This window comes from Aricia agestis, chromosome 14, assembly GCF_905147365.1.
Source record: "Aricia agestis chromosome 14, ilAriAges1.1, whole genome shotgun sequence".
NCBI classification, from domain to species: domain Eukaryota; kingdom Metazoa; phylum Arthropoda; class Insecta; order Lepidoptera; family Lycaenidae; genus Aricia; species Aricia agestis.
Window position 1 is genome coordinate 4,892,948 of NC_056419.1, and position 21,182 is coordinate 4,914,129.

At 37.2% G+C, this 21,182-nt stretch overlaps 1 protein-coding gene across 1 annotated transcript; it reads right to left on the bottom strand.

The window, feature by feature from the left end:
* Positions 1 to 1,107: 1,107 nt before the first annotated feature.
* LOC121733959 (UDP-N-acetylglucosamine--peptide N-acetylglucosaminyltransferase 110 kDa subunit) lies at positions 1,108 to 19,796 on the bottom strand. The gene is made up of 11 exons (XM_042124362.1): positions 19,499 to 19,796; positions 19,168 to 19,378; positions 18,231 to 18,414; positions 13,440 to 13,508; positions 11,433 to 11,629; positions 9,535 to 11,176; positions 8,643 to 8,720; positions 7,808 to 8,021; positions 6,758 to 6,938; positions 4,451 to 4,555; positions 1,108 to 3,354 (listed from the first exon to the last, which is right to left on the bottom strand). The coding sequence occupies exons 1-11, from the start codon at positions 19,632 to 19,634 to the stop codon at positions 3,195 to 3,197; spliced, it is 3,177 nt and encodes a 1,058-aa protein (XP_041980296.1). The 5' UTR covers positions 19,635 to 19,796; the 3' UTR covers positions 1,108 to 3,194.
* Positions 19,797 to 21,182: the final 1,386 nt, after the last annotated feature.

Genomic DNA, 21,182 nt, shown 5'->3' on the forward strand with positions numbered 1-21,182 from the left:
TTTTCGGGAAAGATTTATAAAAAGAACGTTTGTGATGTGAATTTTACAAACACATAGTTATAGGTAGTAATGTTGCAAGTTAAGCTTTTCAATGAGTTTGGCATATTTTTAGATTATTTTGACTAACTAGGCCACAAGACCCTCTCAACATTTGAACCGAAGCAATCGAACCGCACTTGAAACTTTCAAGTACTGCAGCAATGAAATGTTATAAAATTGTAACTAGTCTGCTTCAAACGAAATTCTTGTCCTGTTTATTGGTACTACAGCATTAAAACGAACGGCAAAATAATTTAATAATTTTATTTATATAGTGAGATCAAAGCGCACCACCCCGGCAACTTTGCCGTAATATTCCATATTGCTGATTGGCAATCTTCAATCAGCAGAATGGAATTGTAGCTATATGGCACATTGATAAACTTGTATCACCTGAATATCAGATATTCTGGTGATTAATTAGAATTTAGAACTAAGTAATAATAATTGATGATGTGATCTCATGGTTCAAATAAGAAATAACCTGGTTGCAACTTTTTCAACGCCAACCTTTTGCTGTCTCACATTTCGATATTCCAGAAAACATGACTGATGACCCTCATTTTCGCGGTTAATTTTAGTGCCTCTATGAAAATATATCCCCTCTCTTTCTACAGCAAGGCGAAAATGAATGCCTCCTTGCTGTTTAATAATAATAATAATTTTTATTTGCAAAAATATGGTACAGAGGGTGATACAATTCAAGCAGTATTTCACATATTTTGTCGATTTTTCGACGTGCAGAATGTTAAATAAATGTTAGTCAAGTTATTACAATTTACTTACAGTTAGTTCGTTAGTTTTTACATAATTATCTACCTATTTATATCAAAATATTCATATTAACTAATTTAAGTTTACATCATTATTTGTCAAAGTTTAAGTTAGTATCATAATAACCATTCAGTTGGTTGGTTTTGTTTCACATCTTCTGTTGCCACTCGAGTGGGTTAGGGCCGATTCACACCGGTATGGCAGCGCAGCGGCGAGCATATTCAGTGTCATATGATTTTAAGCTTTATCGCTTTATAAACTAAGGTATCCAAATCCAATAAAACAACAATTTATATTCATACATATTATTCAACAATATATAGCTTACATTACAATAATATTTACAGTTTAAAACTAAAAACGCAAAGTAAAACTATGACGTCTGCAAGCTTACAAACTTGTCACAATATTGTATAGGAGCCTACAGTAGCTTATATATTAAAATTAATGGCTCGCTAATATCACATTTTCAATATTTTCACAATAACGAGACAGTCACTTCAATAACTTACATAAAACAAGTTACTCCAACTTCTTAACCTTTTCGTTTTCTTATAAATAAATACAAAAATCATGATGAAACACTGCAATCATAATAAAACAAAAAATACCAAAAAATAATGCTCGAAATATCCAAAATTGCAAACAATTTGTGTTCATATGCAAACAAATATTCGCATATTATTCTACTTTCAACTAAAATCAAAGTCAAGTCTTTAAATTATTTTAATGTAATTTAAATACATAAATATTACATTCCTTCTAAACCAACGATACTTTCAACTTATTGACATGGGAGTTATCCAAGACAGAACTTGTTTTGCGAATGTTCCTGTTGTCAATAAGATTATTTTAAAAAATATAATAAAACTATTTTTATGGCAAAAAGATATGGATAAAGTAATATTTATGCATCGTGATGATTAATCCATTACAAATAGATTAACAGTTCATTTGATAACACGGAAGAAAACTATTCCAACGGAACTATCCTATTAAACACACATACATATATTTACAAGTCCATTTATTCGCGTAATCAAAATAATCTTTGTAAATTTTAATTCGATGTTCCTTTCGCACATTCACACCTAAGTATATCTACTTTATATCGAGTAGAGGAACCAACTCATTTATCATAGAATTCATATAACATAGTAAATTGTATATTTCTCTTTACAAAAGAAATCTCCTTGTGAAAACAAAATATGTATGATAAAGTTATTACAAAAGTCCATACAATTACAACCTTGTATGTCAATTGTCAAGCTATTTTACTAACATATTAAAGACAAAACTTTGCTTTAACTATATCTGCATACACAGGGATAATTCTTTAATTACAGGATTGTGTAGAATGTATTTCAAGTATTATTAATTAATATCAACCTATTTCCAAATGTCTCATATTACGATTTGCAAATATATTTCTCGACTTTAAATCATTTTACATTCTTCACTCAACATTGCAAGTTTACAATCAATTGTTTATAAATAAAAAGACAATGCATTGCAAAATATTTGCACCCATACTGCATCCTTTGTTTTCAAGAATTTTATTTGTAAACTATTTTGACTCATTCGCATCCAAGGTGTTCCACGTTTAGTCATATTATATCCTCATAATGCCAATCATAAATGCATTATTGTATCAATTATAATCACATTTGATTATCAAGATTTCAGAGATTATCAACACATTAGTAGTAGTAGTACTACAATATGAGGTAAAGATTTAATGTGAGAACAATTTAACTTCTTTGAAACTGTTACCGACAGAAAAAAAAAAACAAAATACACTATAGTCTTGAATAATAAGTCAAACTATTTTTTCGAGTGTTTTGAATACAATTCCTTACACCTAGACTTCGTCAAGACATTTAGTTTCAATACCTAAAGTATTAAATACTGATAATTGTCCTACAGAGTATAGATTTCATTAATCAACTCTAGGGATAACCAAGCGATGTCTACATAAACATTAACACTCTGCACAGGTCTGAATGTATGTTTATCACACTGGTGTCCAAAACTCACTCACTTCACTGGGCAAACGGAAACTATGATCATAGCAGTATCTCTCCTCAAATAACCTACTTTTTGGAGAAAGGTTAAAGTCTTATAGATTGTAGATATAATCTTACCAAACAAGCCATTCGCTTTTAGTATTTGTAACACTATAGCAACTATTATGTTTTCGTCTAACAAAGACTTCTAGTAATTTTCTTTCGTCCTTTATAAAACGACTTTGCCATCTGTCATTTTCTCTAGTCTCTTTCCATACAACATTGTGATAGACATTACCTTAATGTAAATTAGTCTTTTGCTTTAACGATACTGCTATGACCATATTCCGTCTAGTCTATTCATGGTCTTCTAATTTACTGGTCTATCGCCTGTACGTGGTCCGGTCTCTCGTTGCGCGCATGCCGAGACCACATTCTGTTGTACAGCATCTCGAGACCAGTGGCGTATGCTTTGCAGTCGAAGAGCGGACTCTCCGTGCGAGCCGCCCATACTTTGGCGCGGATAGCTTTGAGACTGAAATGAAAAGTGAAATTAGTAGTTCGTTTTTTTTTTTATTATAGTAATATAAATCGTCTATCGTTTCGTCTATCGTCTATATCCTTTGTATGATGCTTTTTTTTGTTATAATTTGTTCACATACCAAGTTTACAGTTCCTCTCACTTGTTATTTTAACAATTATATTATTTTTTCTAAGTGTGCAAAATCTATATAAAGCTAAAGAGTTCGTTTGAACACGCCAATCTCAAAAACTACAGGTTGGAATTGAAAAACGGTTTTTGAGTTGGATAGTCCGTCCGCTTTTATTGAGGAAGTATTTGGGCTTTAGACATTACGTGACTGCAGCTTCGCAGCTTAAGACCAATTGGAGAAAATAATCAGCGGAAAAAAATCGAGGAAAATTACAATTCATCTTTGATTTATAATGTACGAGCTTTTGCCCGCGGCTTCGCTCGCGTTAAGAAGTATTATTATATACAAACTTTCATCCCCTATTTGAACCTCTTGGGGTTGGAATTTATCAAAATCCTTTCTTAGCGGATGCCTATGCCATAACATCTACCTGCATGCCAAATTTCAGCCCGATCCGTCCAGTGGTTTGGGCTGTGCGTTGATAGATCACTATGTCAATCAGTCAGTCACCTTTGAGTTTTATATATTATATATAGATATAGATATAGATTGACACGGCCGAAGTCACGGGCAACAGCTAGTAAATTATAAATGTATTATAATTTATAATGCTATCTAATGTCTACCATGTAATTATCGACATTAGCATTCGAAGCACATTATTGTTTTCCTGTAAGTATATGTACTTAAAATTTTGTGGAAAAATACTTTATTTTCCTTGTGTCACTACTAATAATAAGCAGTGTGCAAATTAGGCAATAAAAATATTTAAATCAAACATGTGCTAATCTTTAAAGTGGTCAACGGTTTTGGTTTAGTATTATACAAGATTCGATTGAATTTAGCTACTTTAGAATAAAACACCACAATCTTAGTGGAGAGGTGGGTTGAGAGGGGAACCCCTCCCCCCCTTCCGTACCACACCCACCTTCAGGAGACGCCCCCTAACGTCATAATATACAAATTAAGATAACTCACTATTCCCTATCAGTTCCCAGTCTCACAGCAATGTCCTGATACTCCTGTCTTGTCCGTGCAATGAGCTCAGGGCATCCAAGTGTGTTCAGTTGAGACGCCGCCACACTGAAAATAACGTACAGATAAGTAGTCTATCATCTATGTCATAACATGAGTAATCCTTACCATGCATGCAGGCATGCATTACCATAAATGCAGGCCGATAACCTGATTGTCTGACAAGTACGATGAGCCAAGCGTCGGATGGGCATGTAAAAAGTCGGTCCTGCGCCTGATCTTTTTTTTTATGAAATAAGGGGGCAAACGAGCAAACGGGTCACCTGATGGTAAGCAACTTCCGTCGCCCATGGACACTCGCAGCATCAGAAGAGCTGCAGGTGCGTTGCCGGCCTTTTAAGAGGGAATAGGGTAATAGGGGAGGGTAGGGATGGGAAGGAATTAGGGGAGGGTAGGGAAGGGAATAAAGTAGGGGATTGGGCCTCCGGTAAACTCACTCACGGTTTTCTGTGAGAACGTGGTATTTCTCCGGTCGAGCCGGCCCATTCGTGCCGAAGCATGGCTTTCCCACGTATCTCGCCAGTCGTGTCGGTCTTCCGTCCCACTGGGTTATGAGAGTGAAGGAGTGCTCTTGTGTACTGCGCACACACTTGATTCGTACACGTACAGTCGGTGTGGGGAGTATTATTACCATCCTAACTATATTTTGTGCGTTTTATGATGATATGGGTGACACATTATAATTGACAATTATTATAGTAGGGAAGTTACCTAACAAAAATTAATCAATAATTAAAAAATATCGAATCACTTCCTAAAGGAATTGCAATCGAAATTATCGATTTCGTACTGACATTTCAGTGGTGCCGGCGATTTAAGAAGGCCGCCCTTTTTTATCGATTTGATTTCAATTCAACAGTGTCAATCTCTATTGACATTATAGGTTCCGTTTCATGCATCTGACAATGTTCAAAATGTTTTCGTAACAATAATTTTTTAAATAAATTTCATAGTTAATAATATAATTTTATATTAATAAGTTAGCATTTAGCAACTTTTCATTTTTATTAATTTACAATAATTATAGAAAACATTTGTTTTTGTAGATGGAATATAATTTATTAAATTCAGATTTTTTTGTTTTCTCGTAAAAAAACCCGTAGCAAGGAATATGAGAACTGTCACCCATATCATCTTAGAACGCACAAACTACGTCTTGAATACTAATATAACACAACTTTTCATGCACTTTTCACTATATTAGTATAATATAGTGGAAAAAGTGCACGAAATTTGTGTTTTATCAGTGTTCAACATGAATTTCCACCAAGAACCGACAGTACAATCAATTACATAAACTTACTAGTCTTAAGGCTTTATTAATTTTTAAAGAAAGCGTCATTAAAAAAAACTGAAAAATATATACATGTATAGATACATATTTTAACTAGTGACTTTTATGGTTAGAAACACAATACAGATAATTTTACTCGATAAAAAAAAAATCCGAAACAACCTCGATTTTAAAAACATTTTGAGTTTTATAGGACTTACAGGAACTCAATCAAAAAATAATTCGGATAGTTCGATTACTATTAAAATTTTACAGGGAAATGTACGGATACATGTTTAGTTATACTATTTTTTATCTAAGTAAAAATGTTTTTTCTCCTATTTCGCCCTATCATGGACGCGGCGAGCGTCGTAACCGCCACTGTACAAGGCGCGCTGATATGAATGTTATTTTAATGTCATTTACGTCGATATTCGCACTGACAGACATCGACCTGCTAATTTAGGAATAACCTCCCCTTAACTAATAATATAAATGCGAAAGTGTGTCTGTTACCTCTTCGTGCTTAAATGGCTGAACCGATTTAAATAAAATCAGCCACTTGGAACACAAACCGTGACTTGTAACAATCTCTGTCTTTGTGACATTCCATGTCAGTGACACTCATTGTGACTGTGGCTTTCTCCTTGTTGTTAAGACACTTTTTGTTTTCCTTCCCTGTCTCTTTTAGACGTTCTACGTATTTTTGTAACACTCTTCATGACTGCGACTCTCGCTCTGTTGTTGTGACACTACCCATGCCTTATAAGTTATAACACTCCCAGTCTTATAACATTTCCAGTGACTGTGACGCTCCCCGTGTCTTTGTGACACTCCCCGTACCTTATAACACTCCCCATATTATAATATAACACTCCCAGTGACTGTAAAGCTCCCCATGTTTCTGTGACGCTCCCCGTGTTTTTGTGACGCTACCCGTGCCCAAACACCTAACTGTGACACCCCGTGACACTTACCGTGACGCGAGCGTCTCGCCGGGCAGCGTGACGACGGGCGTGCCGGTCCATAGTATATCCATGCTGGTTGTGTGACCGTTGCACAGCGGTGTGTCGAGGCACACGTCAGCCAGCTGCCCTCGTCTCACGTGCTCCTCTTTGGCCGCCACATTGGAGAATATTATGCGGCCGGGTGGGAGACCTGCAATAATAATTACAATTAATTTGGTGCAGATGCATCTTACATGCAGTTGCAGGATGGTTTCGACGCAGTCTCAGAAAGGGCCGCGCCACACCGGAATGGCAGCGGCGAGGTGAGCACTTTCAGTGTCATATGATTTTAAACTTTATCTTCATTATTGTAGTACGTAGTATCGCTTGAGAAGTCTGCGGCCGCCCGTGGCTTCGCCGCTGCCATTCCGGTGTAGCGCGGCCCTAAGGGCTATAAGGGAGATCCCAGACGACAGACTTTTTGTGCGATCGAGTCTGTATGGGCGCCGCAGACTCGATCGCACAAAAAGTCTGTCGTCTGCGATCTCCCTAACTCACCGGGACGCAACCGCGACGTAGCCAGCGACGTTACCATGGCAACGTCCAAGCAACGTCTGGCGTCTCTACGTCACCGCAAAGCGCTGTTTTTTTTTCAGTTTAAAAACATGAGACATGGCAATGTCCCTGGCTACGTCGCGATGGCGTCCCGGTGAGTTATAGCTCTAAACGGAACATAAATATACTATTTAAAATTTGTATTCACATAAAATGTCAACCCTACGACGGTCGCATTCTTATCGGTCAAAACTAAAATTATTGGTAAGAACATAAATCTTAGAGAGAGGTAAATCCAATTTGACGACGTTTGCAACAAACAACTATTTCACTTGGTACCAATAGTAATTTTGGACTCTGAGACAAACTACTTACAACACAAGGGGTGTTGTCTTCCTGTCTTCACCAACTACCTTCCAAATCTAGGTAATTACTGGAGTGTATTTTGACATACGTATTGTACGCCTCCACCTTGTCTACCTACTTTTCAGTCTATGATCCCGACTGTCCAATATCAACACTTACCCAGCTGCTGAGCCGTCGACTGCAAGTTGGGTTCACCCACAGCTGGGAACCGGAGCAGCCACAGCACGGAGTTGGGCACGTGCTTCAGTATGTGCACCCACATGTGCAGAGTCAGCGGGTCGATCTTGTACAGCTGGTTGAAGTTGCAGTACACCACCGCGTCGTCCGGCAGCCCGTATTGCTGGCGGGTTGTGATCACGATGGATTGTGGTACCTGGGGAAGGAAATTGAGTTAGTAAATAGGTTGTTTAAAACTTAACATTGGTTGCAACAGTAATATCTATGGACGCTTCACACCACGTCAGTCTGGCCCCGTGCTAGGTACCTGAAGGACTTGTGTTACAGGACTTACAGGTACCAGACAACGGAAATATATTTAATACTTTTATACTATACTTACATATTATATTTAAGGTTTTTATTATATCATATACATATTTAATTAATACACGTCCAGACCCGGGAACATTGAAAACTTTTTGTTCCGTCGGCGGGATTCGAACTCGCGACCGGCTGCGGCTGCGGTGAGCTGCCACACACTCAACCAATTGAGCCACAGTGCACTCTATTATAAAATAGATCGACAAAAGGAGCAATAGTCGATTTTAGGTATCTTTATTTTGGTGAGGTACGAACGGAACGAATGCGTACCGACGGCCACACGTTATAGGTGGTTAATTTGAAAGTATTATAGTGCTTGTCCATTGATACTGGCGCCAGCTACTCTATCAATGTAAACAAGCACTAATTCTACTACCTACCTACCTACCTACTAAAGTTCAGCGCTACTAAATAGTTTTATTAAGATATTTAAATAAAATCAAACTATAATTACCTCTTCGCCAGTAGCAGCCTTGTTGTTAGTTTGTGTCGTCGCCAATCCGTTCTGTAGTATCACTCCATTCACCGAAGTCTGTAATTAATATCAATTTAGTCGTAATTTGATAAAGGCAAATGACAGTTGGGATTTTGTTATGCCGGCTTTACATCTTGAACAATTGGCAATTATTAGAGCGAAGCAATATTGTTCCATTGTTGCATTTTCACAAACTGCTACGTTTCACATTCTTATGTCACGGTAATGTGCTTAATATTTTAATTGTATGCCATATTCAATGAGTTTAGTTGTGACGCGAATTTTGAACGGATTTACGAAGAAGAAACAAAAACATTGAAGACGAAGAAAAGACGAATGCAACTTTGAAACGCTTTAATAATAATGAATCATCTAAAATTGTATTGGATAATACTTAAATAACTACTTAGTAAAGTATTAAAGTACGATTAAAGTATTAAAGTGCGATGATGTACAATTGGCCATCTTGGAACAACGTATAGAGGCGACATTATGTTCATGATTAATGGTGTACATTGTACAAAACTATGTAAAGTAATTTGTGTAAACATCCCAGCTGTCTGGGAATTTTTAGTGGAAACGCTCGGTGAATAAATTGAATTTAAAGTTTTCGGGTTTTGTTACTCTCCAGGCGACAATAATTGAATATTATGAGCATAAAACTTATTTACAGTAAATACGAATATTTACCGTTTTCATAAATTTTTTAATCTTTGCTTATTTCAGTGAATGAATTACTAAACTCATGAACTTTAATAAAATTACGAGAAAAAGAACATAAATCACTTTTTAATAAGTATTGGACATCATAAAATATTAACAAATGTAATTTCAGAGTTCATAGACTAAAGCAATATAGAAAGGTACATACCTGAACTTGTCCAGAAGCAATCATAGTTTCAATAGGCGTAGTCGTCGGTAGCTCTGCGACCTTGAGGGAAATTTCCACTGGTCTCGCAGCCCTGACAATCTCCTTTATTTCCTTAATGTCTGTGTTCTCGACCAGGGGTGACAAATCGGTGGCATTTATGACCGCCACATTATCCGCTAGGCTGCCCAAGTTGTTGTGGGATTTGATCTTGTCACTAAGAATCAGTCTCTCTTGTAGATGCGGGAACATTTGCTTGTGATCACCAACGAAGTACGTGTGAGGCATATACGCGAGTTTCTCGCTATACTGGCTGGCCAGTTCCAGGGGTGATGTCACAGCATCAGTGATCAAATAGTCCATGTAGCTCGCTCCGCTAGTTCCTGGGTAGCCCAACCACATAACTTGGACAGGAGCGGGTCGCAGCGCGAAGATTTCGTTCCTCGCTCCCTTGGTGTACCCATTCATGTTGACCAGAATGTGAATTCCGTCAGAATAGATCTTATCGGCCGCTTTGCCGTTGCACGGAATTTGGGAGAGATCGATGAAATGTTCGGCCTCTCTCGCGATTTTAGATCTGAAGGTCGTGCCATCGTCTGGGCTTAGAGCGTAGCAGAAGATCTCGACTTTGCTGTGATCGTGTAGTCCAGGGACGGACTGCATCAGATGGGAGGTGGGATGGTTACCGAAGTCGCTACTGACGTAACCGATACGCAGGCGGCCGTTGATATCACGTGGGAACTTGTAAGCAGGTTTGTGGAGTACTTGGACCTTCTCCAAGCAGAGATTGGCGTGACGCGCGGCTATAGCCTTTCTGAACTCATGCGTCAGAGGATACAACATCGAATGATGAGGATGGACCGATGGGAGCCTATTCTTCTCTAACTGTTCAGCTACTATGCTTACTAGCTTCTTCATTCTCGCCTCATAATCAGTCCAGTCGCAAACAATTTGCAGACAATGCGCTAAGTTACAGTACGCGTCTGGGAAGTCAGGTTTCAGCTTCAAAGCTGTCCTATACGACTGTATAGCTTCTGGAATGTTCCCTGAGTCCTTGTGAATACTAGCCAGATTGCTGTGAGCATCAGCGAATGCTGGGTTTATTTGGATTGCTCGTGTATAGCACTGCAATGCGCCAGCTACATCTTGCATTTCCTTCAATGTATTTCCCATGTTGCTGTACGCATCAGCAAAAGTGGGCTGGATGCGGATAGCCTCCTTATAATGCATGAGGGCTTCATTGAGTTTTCCCTGCTGTTGTAAAACTGACGCCAGATTGCTATGCGCCGCTGCGAACTCTGGGAACACTTCTAGTGCCTTCAGATAGAGTCGCGTTGCTTCCTCAATGTAGCCTTGCTCGCGTTTGATGTTAGCGAGATTGTTGAGAGAATCGGCATGGGAGGGGCAGAGCCTCAAAGCCGTGTTATAGCATTCCTCTGCGTCTGCTACTTGGCCCTTCTCTTTTAACGCATTGGCGAGGTTACAATACGCATCTGGGAAATTTGGTTGCAGTTCTATGGCCCGCCTGTACGTATCTATGGCCAGGTCGATCAGGCCTTGTTCGTAGTACACGCATGCTAAATTGCCGTGTACTACCGCGTTGTTGGGCGAGAGATTCAGTGCACGTAAGTACGCCGCCACCGCTCTAGAGGACAAATGAATCTTGTTAAATAATAACATGTATAAAATGATTTACAATTATAAATACCTAAGTATATTTCAAAAATTTATCCATACTTATACTTGACACTTGAACCACTTCACTGTTTTTATAAAATTTGGTATGGAGATATTTTAAGTAATGGAAAGAATTACATATAGGATAATTTTTACTGCACAAAGGAGTTGTGGGCAAAATGTAGTCACTTAATTTTAAAATGTTACACTTTTAATATTCTTACCTATCAAAAATCCTAGCCTCCTTGAGTACATTCCCCAAATTGATGTAAGCGTCCAAGAAATTCGGATCCAAAGCCACGGCCTTCTCAAAGTGATGGATCGCCAGCCAGATTTCACTTTGCGCGTTGAACACGCATCCTAAATTACTCCATGCCACTGCAAAGTCAGGCCTCGTTTCGATAGCCTTCAAATAACAAGCCTACACACACAAAAGGGAACATGTTAGACACCGTACCAGAACGCATTTTACATTGATGACTGAGGTGTGATTACGCCAAAGAGATTGCTCGAACGCCTTGCGTGATGTCTGGTCGGAAGTCGGAACCACACACCAAACAATTACGATAGAAACAGTACGCAGATTGCTCCCTACGACGAGACTACGCCGAAAGCGACAAACATCAGTAGGAAATGCAAACGTAAAATCCAAAAACAATCCAACCGACCCCCCTACAAACCCCTTACTAACCATAAAGTTATTATACCTAGCGGAATAGAGCAACAATCTCGAGCTGTCAAACGAAACCGAATTGGTTTCATCTGTGTGTAAAAATATGTGTACGTATACACTTACACAAGCAAGATTGAACATGACTTCTATGAGATTAACGTATTATGAGAGTCAACGTGCGGCACGTGCCGACTGAACGTCAAAAAAGAGTGCTGCTGTCATGTATCACACGTCTCCTTTTACCACGCAGTGTAACTGATAATGACATCTCTCTTGCTCAGGCCTTTGTTTCTCTATTCCGCTAGGTATATTAACTTTATGTTACTAACCCCCTACATACCCCTTACGAACTACGTTTCCACTTCCTAACCGATGGTGGAATGGTCACAATGAAATAGTGCTCGCGTTGTCCAATAAACCTGTTCATAATCTTGCAAACCTGCATACACTTTACCTGCGGGATTCGTCGTCAGCTAGGGTACCCTTACAGCACCGCCCACCTACTCTTACCAGTACACCTTGTGAAAATATAACAGAATTAGTTGATTTTGAGTCAAACTAGTTCGGCCGATATATTGCAACCTAGCGGGCCCGACGGACGTTGTCATATTCAAAATGTCATTGTGAGGTTACGTCATTTGCAATAATTCTATTCGTTGGCAAACTATTCTTAGAATTTCTAACTTTCCACGTAATTTGTTTAATTTTTCTCTCCGTAATAAGAACCATTCTATAAAAAGAATTAGCGAAATCGGTTCGGCTGTTCTCAATATTAACGATGATCAACAAATTCAGCGAACAATGTTTATGGTTCCGTAGCCAAATGGCACAAAAACGGAACTCCTATTTAGATTAGGATCGACGCTCGGGACCCGCTAGTTGAATGAAATAAACTACTTGATACTAGTGATGCTATCGTCGTGTTAACTACAAGCGCAAGAAATCGAATGGGGGCTACCAGGATCCCTTGTATAGGTATTATCATGCCTCGTGTACATATTACTCATTCGAGTACTCCCTCTTTAGACATATAATCTTTCGCACAACGTTTTAACTTGTAATTCCGCATTTCGCTCTAACATTTCCGTTATTTTTCGCATAAATATTCGCAGTGTTGAAGCAACGTTGTGCGGAAGATAGAAACAAGTTACGCTCAGTAGCCACAAAATCAACTTTGTGACTTGGACAAGTCAGAAACCATCCGATTTATCCGTTAATGGTTTAAACATGCTGTAGCACAATATAAATAATATACAGTAGACCATCATGGTACTAGATTACTCAAATTGGGCACGCACACACAAGCACATTATCAGATAACTTGAAGTTGCAAATATAACACACGCGTAAAACTTGTCAACATTTTCAAGGACAATACTCTATATTATTTTCATCGCTACAGCGGCCAAGTTGAAACCACTAGAAAATTTACGCCAAAATTACGCAATTGCATTACGCTGACAAAATAGAGAGTACTCGAATCGGATGCAAGTCAAAGCCAACAATAAATGAATCCTGTTAGCCCGCAGCAAACCAGATAGCTGGGAGCAACGTTTACCTTGGCCTCGTCGAGCCGTCCCAGAGCTTTGAGCAAATTGCCCAAGTCGCTCCTGACACAGTACAGCTCCTGCAACAAAATCAAATTACTGGATGCGCCGTTTCCGTTGGAATATTACGGCTTTGTACAACAGTACTTTGTACATTATGAGTTATGAGAATTTATATTGGATGGAAATTTCTATCTTTGCAATGTTATGTTATAGCTGTAAACCCTATTTATATGAAAAATACCTATGAAAAATACCGTATTTATTCTGAAGAGTTATGAGAATTTATATTGGAAGGTAATTTCTATCTTTGCAATGTTTTTTATAGCTGGAAACCTTATTTATTCTGAAAAACATCAGGTAGATTTTAACTTTTGTTCTATTACTATCAAAGAGATCTAGGCTGTATACAGACATTACAATAATTATAGTAATACAATGTTTGTGCTTGCCTCTCAATTTATGTTTTTAACGTATTGGACAAGGGCAAAACGAAGCATGACGAAGCTAATTCTTCCTTAGCGGGAAGCTCTAATCTGTATAATACAGTGGTCCCCAACCTATTTTTCAAACGGGCCACAAACATGTTTTGGTCTTGCGGGCCGCAACAAAAATTTTTAGGGTTAAAAAATGACGTTCTTCAAAAGTAATAATTTAAAAGGAACAAATTTTACGACTTTCATGACGACTTTACATTATTTTTGTCGGTGAGCGTGAATTTCAAAATCGTTTAACATCATGCGGGCCACAGATACAGTCGGGTGCGGGCCGCGGGTTGGGGATAGCTGGTATAATAGGTAGAGAAAAACCGATAGTAATAGAGGTATAGAACAAGGCTCGCGTTGGTGGCCTGAATATTTGCAAAGTGGCAAAATTAAATAATAATTGTTAAAATCCAAATCGTAAAGTAACTTTATTCAAAAATAATTTCTTACTGTTAATTATTTAGGTACTATTTCAGCAGATTTATTGCCTATTTAAATATTGTAAATGTCAAACATACATTAATTAAGATTAATTAAACATAAGAATGGAAATTTTGCACAACAAAACATACGCGAGTAACAAACGAGCGTTACAAAAGTTTCCATAACTAGAGACCGCTAACGTTGATTCAAGTTTGTAACAAGGCCTCGAAACATTACTAAACTATTAATTAATTTGCACATTCGACCAATTTACACGTAAACATAACATTTTGATTTTTGACGGACTTCTAAAATAGGCTTTTTCTCGTTTTGTAAAAAAACAGTTCGAGCTCCATCTTTTATCGTTTTATTACGGAAAAAATACCTCTATGTACCATGAACACAAGATTTTGGCGCAACGAATTTGCGGTCAACATCTAGCACTTACTAATATTATAAATGCGAAAGTCTGTCTGCATGTCAAAGTTACTAACTAGAATCTAGATATTTCGAGCCCTGAGAAAGGTCATAGGACATTTTTATCGTGGCAAAATGTGCGGTTAATGTGTATAAATTAATTTCCACTAGGAAGTCTATCTTCAGCTACTCCTGATCTAGTATGGCCATAGTATTAGACCAGTGGTATTCAACATTTTGTTCTACGGGCCACAAACATGTTTTGGCCCTAGTTTCGCGGGCCTCAATAATTTTTTAAAGTTAAAAAATAACGCTCTTCAAAAGTAGCGATTTAGAAGTGAAAAATTTTTCACGACTTTCCCTAAGACTGCATTTTGCTGGTGGGCGTGAATTTCGAAATGGTTTAACATCACGCGGGCCGCTGATAAAGTCCAGGCGGGCCTCATGTTGACTATAGCTTATTAGACTATGTCAACATTATATATGAAGTGGATATAAAAACAAGGAAGTCATTGTGAATAGCGACCTTCAGTGTATGGAATAATTTATATAATGCTGTTAAGCAATTGTTATCTTTTATGGCCATGTGAGGCCAATGAGTCATCAATCATTATAGCCTTTTATCAGTGACAAAATATCACTTTGTTTTCAAATACTGATATTAATTAATGCATGTCTTTGGGGGATATTAGATTATCATATATATTGGATCCGAGATCATTGAGTCAATGATATTGGATAATGTAATATAGACATATGATTCATTTCTTCCTTGATCATAGATTTTTGACATTTGCTGAGAGATTGGATCCAATACGGTCATAGAAATAGGTGTTGCCAGTTATTTAATATAAAAAAGAGTTTTTAATTTCTTGTTCGATAATATGTTTCAAAAATTGTAATGTAATTATTTTTCTAATTATATACTTGAATAATCTTGCTGAAATAACAAAAAACAAGCCATATTAAAAATGACGATGTCTTTTGATAAAAAATATACGGTCTTAATACAAAAGATTTAAACACCTGTTAAACAGTTGATTAGAGATAAATTCAGTACACAATGTTCTCAAAACAACTGTTCAACAGATGTTTAGTTTTTTGTGGTAAGACCGATCATAATGTTTATATTTTTATTCTTATTGATGTACACTGTATGCACATTGCACACACATGATATTATGTTATAAAATTATTATCTAGTTATTAGTTATTTTATTTCCCCTTTAACTATTATATCTTTAAATTTGACTGAAATGACCTAAGGTTTGACACCTAGTCTGACCCTGACAGATTAGGATTCAGGGCCATATCAATATCTTGACATTCTTGAAGGCCATAGTGTCCAGTATATTAAATTAAGCCAGCAAAAACAAGCCCGATAACTCTCAAACTCAACATAAATATTATCATGTCGAATACACGCCTATCTGATAAGAAATAATATCAACAATATAGTATTTTTTCAATCTTAACATTGAATAAATATTGTGATCAGAATTATGAGATTTTTTGGATTAACTTTTGACTCACTGAGCTAAACAGTAACAGTATTCAACTTATGAAGTAAGAAGTCATGACGATTCTTATCTATTTTATCAATCTTAGGTAAATCAAGATAAATAAAACATTAAAAAACTAGCAATTAAAACTTTAATCTAAACAGATAACTAAATGTAGCCAACCTCCCTACACCCTTTGATCTAATTTTTTCATTAAGTTTAAAAATAACTACATCGTAGAATACAAACCTACCTACAATTATTCTAAATTCTAATATTTCAAATTTTGGAATTCAGTTTTATCTAGCATTAGAGACCCGCCCCGGCTTCGCACGGATATAAAATATATTATAGCTTATAATATATTATTACTCACTGAAGGAATGATTAAAATTCATTCAGTAGTTTCTAATAATTATATGCATTACTACCCGTGGCCCGTGTTGGTCGGTAGTCGGTACCGCCGCAAAAGCTACGTCCCGCAATTTTTAAATCTTCGAAAATATTCATTTAAATCATATGCTGTGAAGGGCCATATAGATCTATATTAATCTAAGTTTATTAAGTCAATAATGTATTTAAAGTATTTAATTTAAATAGGATTATTGCCGTTTTGGTTAAAATCGCTTCGAAAATTAGCCATTGTTTAAAGTTAAAAGTTTTTTTTGGGATATCCAAGATATAGAATATACCATCGCGGAGTTTTCTGTAGACCTTTTCATAGTGTACAATACTTAGTACATTATTTTGATAAATCTCGTAGGGTTCAGCCTTCGTTTGCAATGTAAGCGGAAAAAAATGTAATTATTTACGACATCACATTAGAAACCCCAAAATTAACAGTATTTCTCCACTGTTTAATAAATGTTATTACGAGTATACTTATAAACCTTCCTCTTTAATCACTATATCTATTAAAGAAAACCGCATCAAAATCCGTTGCATAGTTTTAAAGATTAGAAACAAAGGGACATGAGGGAAAAAAGCTACTTTTTTTATAATATGTATATCTAGCAAGTAGTACGTGGGAGAGCCATGCTTCGGCACGAATGGGCCGGCTCGACCGGAGAAATACCACGTTCTCACAGAAAACCGGCGTGAAACAGCGCTTGCGCTGTGTTTCGCTGAGTGAGTGAGTTTACCGGAGGCCCAATCCCCTATCCTATTCCCTTCCTTACCCTCCCCTATTCACTTCCCTTCCCATCCCTACCCTCCCCTATTATCCTATTCCCTCTTAAAAGGCCGGCAACGCACCTGCAGCTCTTCTGATTCTGCGAGTGTCCATGGGCGACGGTAGTTGCTTTCCATCAGGTGACCCGTTTGCTCGTTTGCCCCCTTATTTCATTAAAAAAAAAAGTCGAAACTCATAGTAACAATTATAGTGGTCAACATTATTGGGCTAGAACAAGTCAGGACAAATGCAAACAATATTTTGAAATTCAAGGTAACATTAGGCCCTGGTTTTTCAAATATAAAGAAGCATGTAAACCAGTGAGCTCTACAATTCGTCGAGTTAGGCTCGGACATTGTTGTTCGCCTGTCTTTCTTGCAAAAATTAGGGTAAGGGACAGTTCCCTTTGTGAGTGTGGGCTAGATGAAGGTACCCTGGATCATATATTTTTCTCTTGTTTTAATAACCATTGTTCCCTATATGATCTTCTCCCCCCAACCATTCCCCGTCCTATCAATTTTAAATATGCATTATGTTTTGTAAATACTTCATTTATTAAGGTGTTATGTACATTTAGTGATACTAATAAAATAAAATTGTAATTAGTTACTAACCCTAAATGTTTGTGTTGTTTTAGGTTCTCTCAACAAACTCCCTTTATAAAAGTAGGACACCGTATACTTGTTTAAGCATTAGATTTTCTTCAACACAGAGTCTGCCACTCACTCTGACATTGGCAACTCACCAAGGAGCCATTATCAAAATGAAGAAGAAGAACATTATGATTGGAATAAAAATACTCACAGGGTTGTACTGCAAAGCTGTGACGTAAGCCTGTACGGCTTGCTCCATGTCCCCAGCGGCTACGAGAGCAGCCGCCAAGTTGATGTAACCATCAATGAAGTCGGGCTTCAGCCTCACCGCATGACGGTAGTTCTCCAGAGCCTCTTGCAGCTGTCCTCTCTCCTTGTACACATTACCCAGATTGCTAGGAAAGTTAATTGTGTTAATACCTCCAACGTGGAAAAACCAGACATAATAGCTTATCCATTTTTATCGCGGTCGCCGGTGACCGCTCAGGGGCTTGAGGCATTAATCATTTATGTTTTGTGCTATAATGATAAATGAATAAAATTGTGTTTTCTGATGTTGTCTAATGTATAATGGCTAGTATATACTATATAGTATAAAGCTAGGTCAGTAGTCAGTGTTTAAATATTTTTTTTGTATTCATATTGAGAATAGACATTGGTTATTTTGGCTTGGCTAAAAATTCATATATATGGGAAAATTTGATCAAATTAAAGTACTACCAATGTCTCTTATTTGCAAGGTAATGTAAGTATAGCGGACTATGATAATTATATTGCTGACTATTATAACTATATCACTGACTGACTATAACCTGAAGCCTTATCCATATTTAGTTTGGTTCACATTTAGGCAAAAGTTGATAAATATGTAAAGGGTTTTACAATATCAATCATCATTGCTAGGAAACAACAAGTTGGTGACTTTCTAGAATGTCGATATTTCCAGATAAAACAAAGAACAATGCTGTTTTTTTTTTCAAGGTATGTAATACAAGCAAAAGATAAAAATATATTGATACAATGAAACTAAAGGAATTAATGTGCATGACAAAAACTTTACAATAATAACCATATCATGTTACAAGGGTTCAAGGTTAAAATTACTTCTAGCAGCAAATTAGTTATTCAAATAGACATTAGCAATTTACCTGTAAGCTTCCGCTAATAATGGGTTCTGTTTGATGGCCAAGGTGGAAAAGTGCGCTGATTTGTCCAATCGTCTGCACTGAAAGTGTATGGACGACAATAGTAGAAGAACTCCAGTGTTTGTCCCGTCCTGTCGCCATAATTGCATACAATGCAGTTCTGCGCTATCGTAGTCCCCGGCTTGGTATTCCCTATGCGCCAGCTCCAGAAGCCCTAAGATACACACGGTTTTATAACCACATTCAATCGATATGGGTGCATTGCAAATGCATTCAATGAAGCGAAAACTTTGTCACCGTGTTGCTAATATATCTATACAATTTTTCTACTCACCCACTGTGGAAATTTGTTGTATATCGGTCATTTTCAAGATCACAGCATTTGCGGGGACACCGACGATTTGTTGAGGCTGCGTCGTGACAGACTGCGGCACGGCTACGTTTGTTTGTGGCTGCATTTTTGTTATCATTTTTTAATCCAGGATTATATCACTACAGCACAAAACGCACTCACAAATTAACACTACAGAGTTGTACGAAAATGTAGGTTTACCATTGCAAATTCATATAGAAATAATTAATTTATCGATGAATGGCTACTCAGGTTACGCTACTTTACGCACAAATCACAAAACACGCCAATCGGCAATCACAAATCACAATTTGACAAAAGCGGAAGTGTTGCGTGTTCTTTGTCTATGGCTTCTTTCACACTGTACCCTTTTTTGGTGGTTTTCGTTGAATTTTTATTACCTTGTATTTATTATTACCGTACAATTAAACTTATTGTATATTCAACACAAACAAGCAATTAAATAAATTATTAAAAATTATTACGATAAAAAAGAGTTCATGAAATCAAAAATTGTCTTTAGATAAAACGGATATCAATTGAGGTGCAATATTAATACGTCAATTCTTTGTTGCTGGCTGCTGCATACACGGAAAGGCCCCTCTCCACGTTAGGCCATGATGGATAACCATGATTTTCACCATGATTGAGAAGCTATCTATGGCATAATATATTATACTTGACGACACCATTTGCATTTATACTTACATGAATGTATAACCACAGAATATATATTACTTGGTATAACAAAAATACCCCAACCTCAGAGTAATAAATAAAGTATATATCACAGATTAATAGTATATAGTATAATAGTATATATTTAGCAGAGAGAGTGAATTTCACTTTTGTTTTTGTGTCCTTGATGTTTTGTGCAACTAATAAATATTTGCTCATGTTTAAGTTTATTTGTATTCATATTTACTTTATTTTGTTCAACAAAAATCCAGGAATTCCGGGATTGGAGAAAATTCGGGAATGCAAAGTCGTGGGTAATGGTAAAAATATGATTTGAAAACGACGTATTTAATTTTAAGCCCCTTAATAATTTAAATAAAGGTAAGAAAGTAGGTGAAACAAAGGGGGCGCTAAAAAATTATTGGTCTCTCAGTGTGCGGCAGCGGCAGAAAATAAGTTTGGGAACCCCTGCTTTAGAACGACTAACAAGTTCAGCTACTCAACTCTAGAGGACGCTGAAACTAAAGGGCACTCTATCTGTCATATTCACATGCGTCATGCACAAATATTATGTCTTGTGCAATTTTACAAATGACGAACATGCCAGATAATTTCTGCATTATGGCCGTGGCCGTTACACGTATCATCTATAGACCGGGAGATGGTGACACAAATTTCTTGGTCATTTGTACCAGTATGGCGGTTCTACAGGGGTCTAATTACGTAAAGGCAAAAATTAAAAACTTATTTTTTTTCGACTATCTGAAAATACAAGCATTTTTGTGGAACAAATCGTTCGACTTTCGATAGTTATCCGAAGCGTCCGATTAACGCCCACGCGTTTGGGCCGCCGGTGCGAGCGCTATGACCATCATTTTTCTTTTTGCCTTTACGTAATTAGACCCCTGTGGCCCTGTAGAACCGCCATACTGGTACTAATGACCAAGAAATTTGTGTCACCATCTCCCGGTCAGTAGACCGGTAAACT

What these genes read in the sequence shown, in the direction of transcription:
- LOC121733959 (XM_042124362.1), bottom strand. Translation starts at nt 19,634, where the DNA reads ATGATAACAAAAATGCAGCCACAAACAAACGTAGCCGTGCCGCAGTCT. An exon ending in GACGGCTCGACGAGGCCAAG is followed by an intron (nt 11,630 to 13,439) that starts GTAAACGTTGCT and finishes TTGTGTGTGTAG; the next exon opens with GCTTGTTATTTGAAGGCTAT. An exon ending in AGGCTGCTACTGGCGAAGAG is followed by an intron (nt 8,022 to 8,642) that starts GTAATTATAGTT and finishes TTCCTTCCCCAG; the next exon opens with GTACCACAATCCATCGTGAT.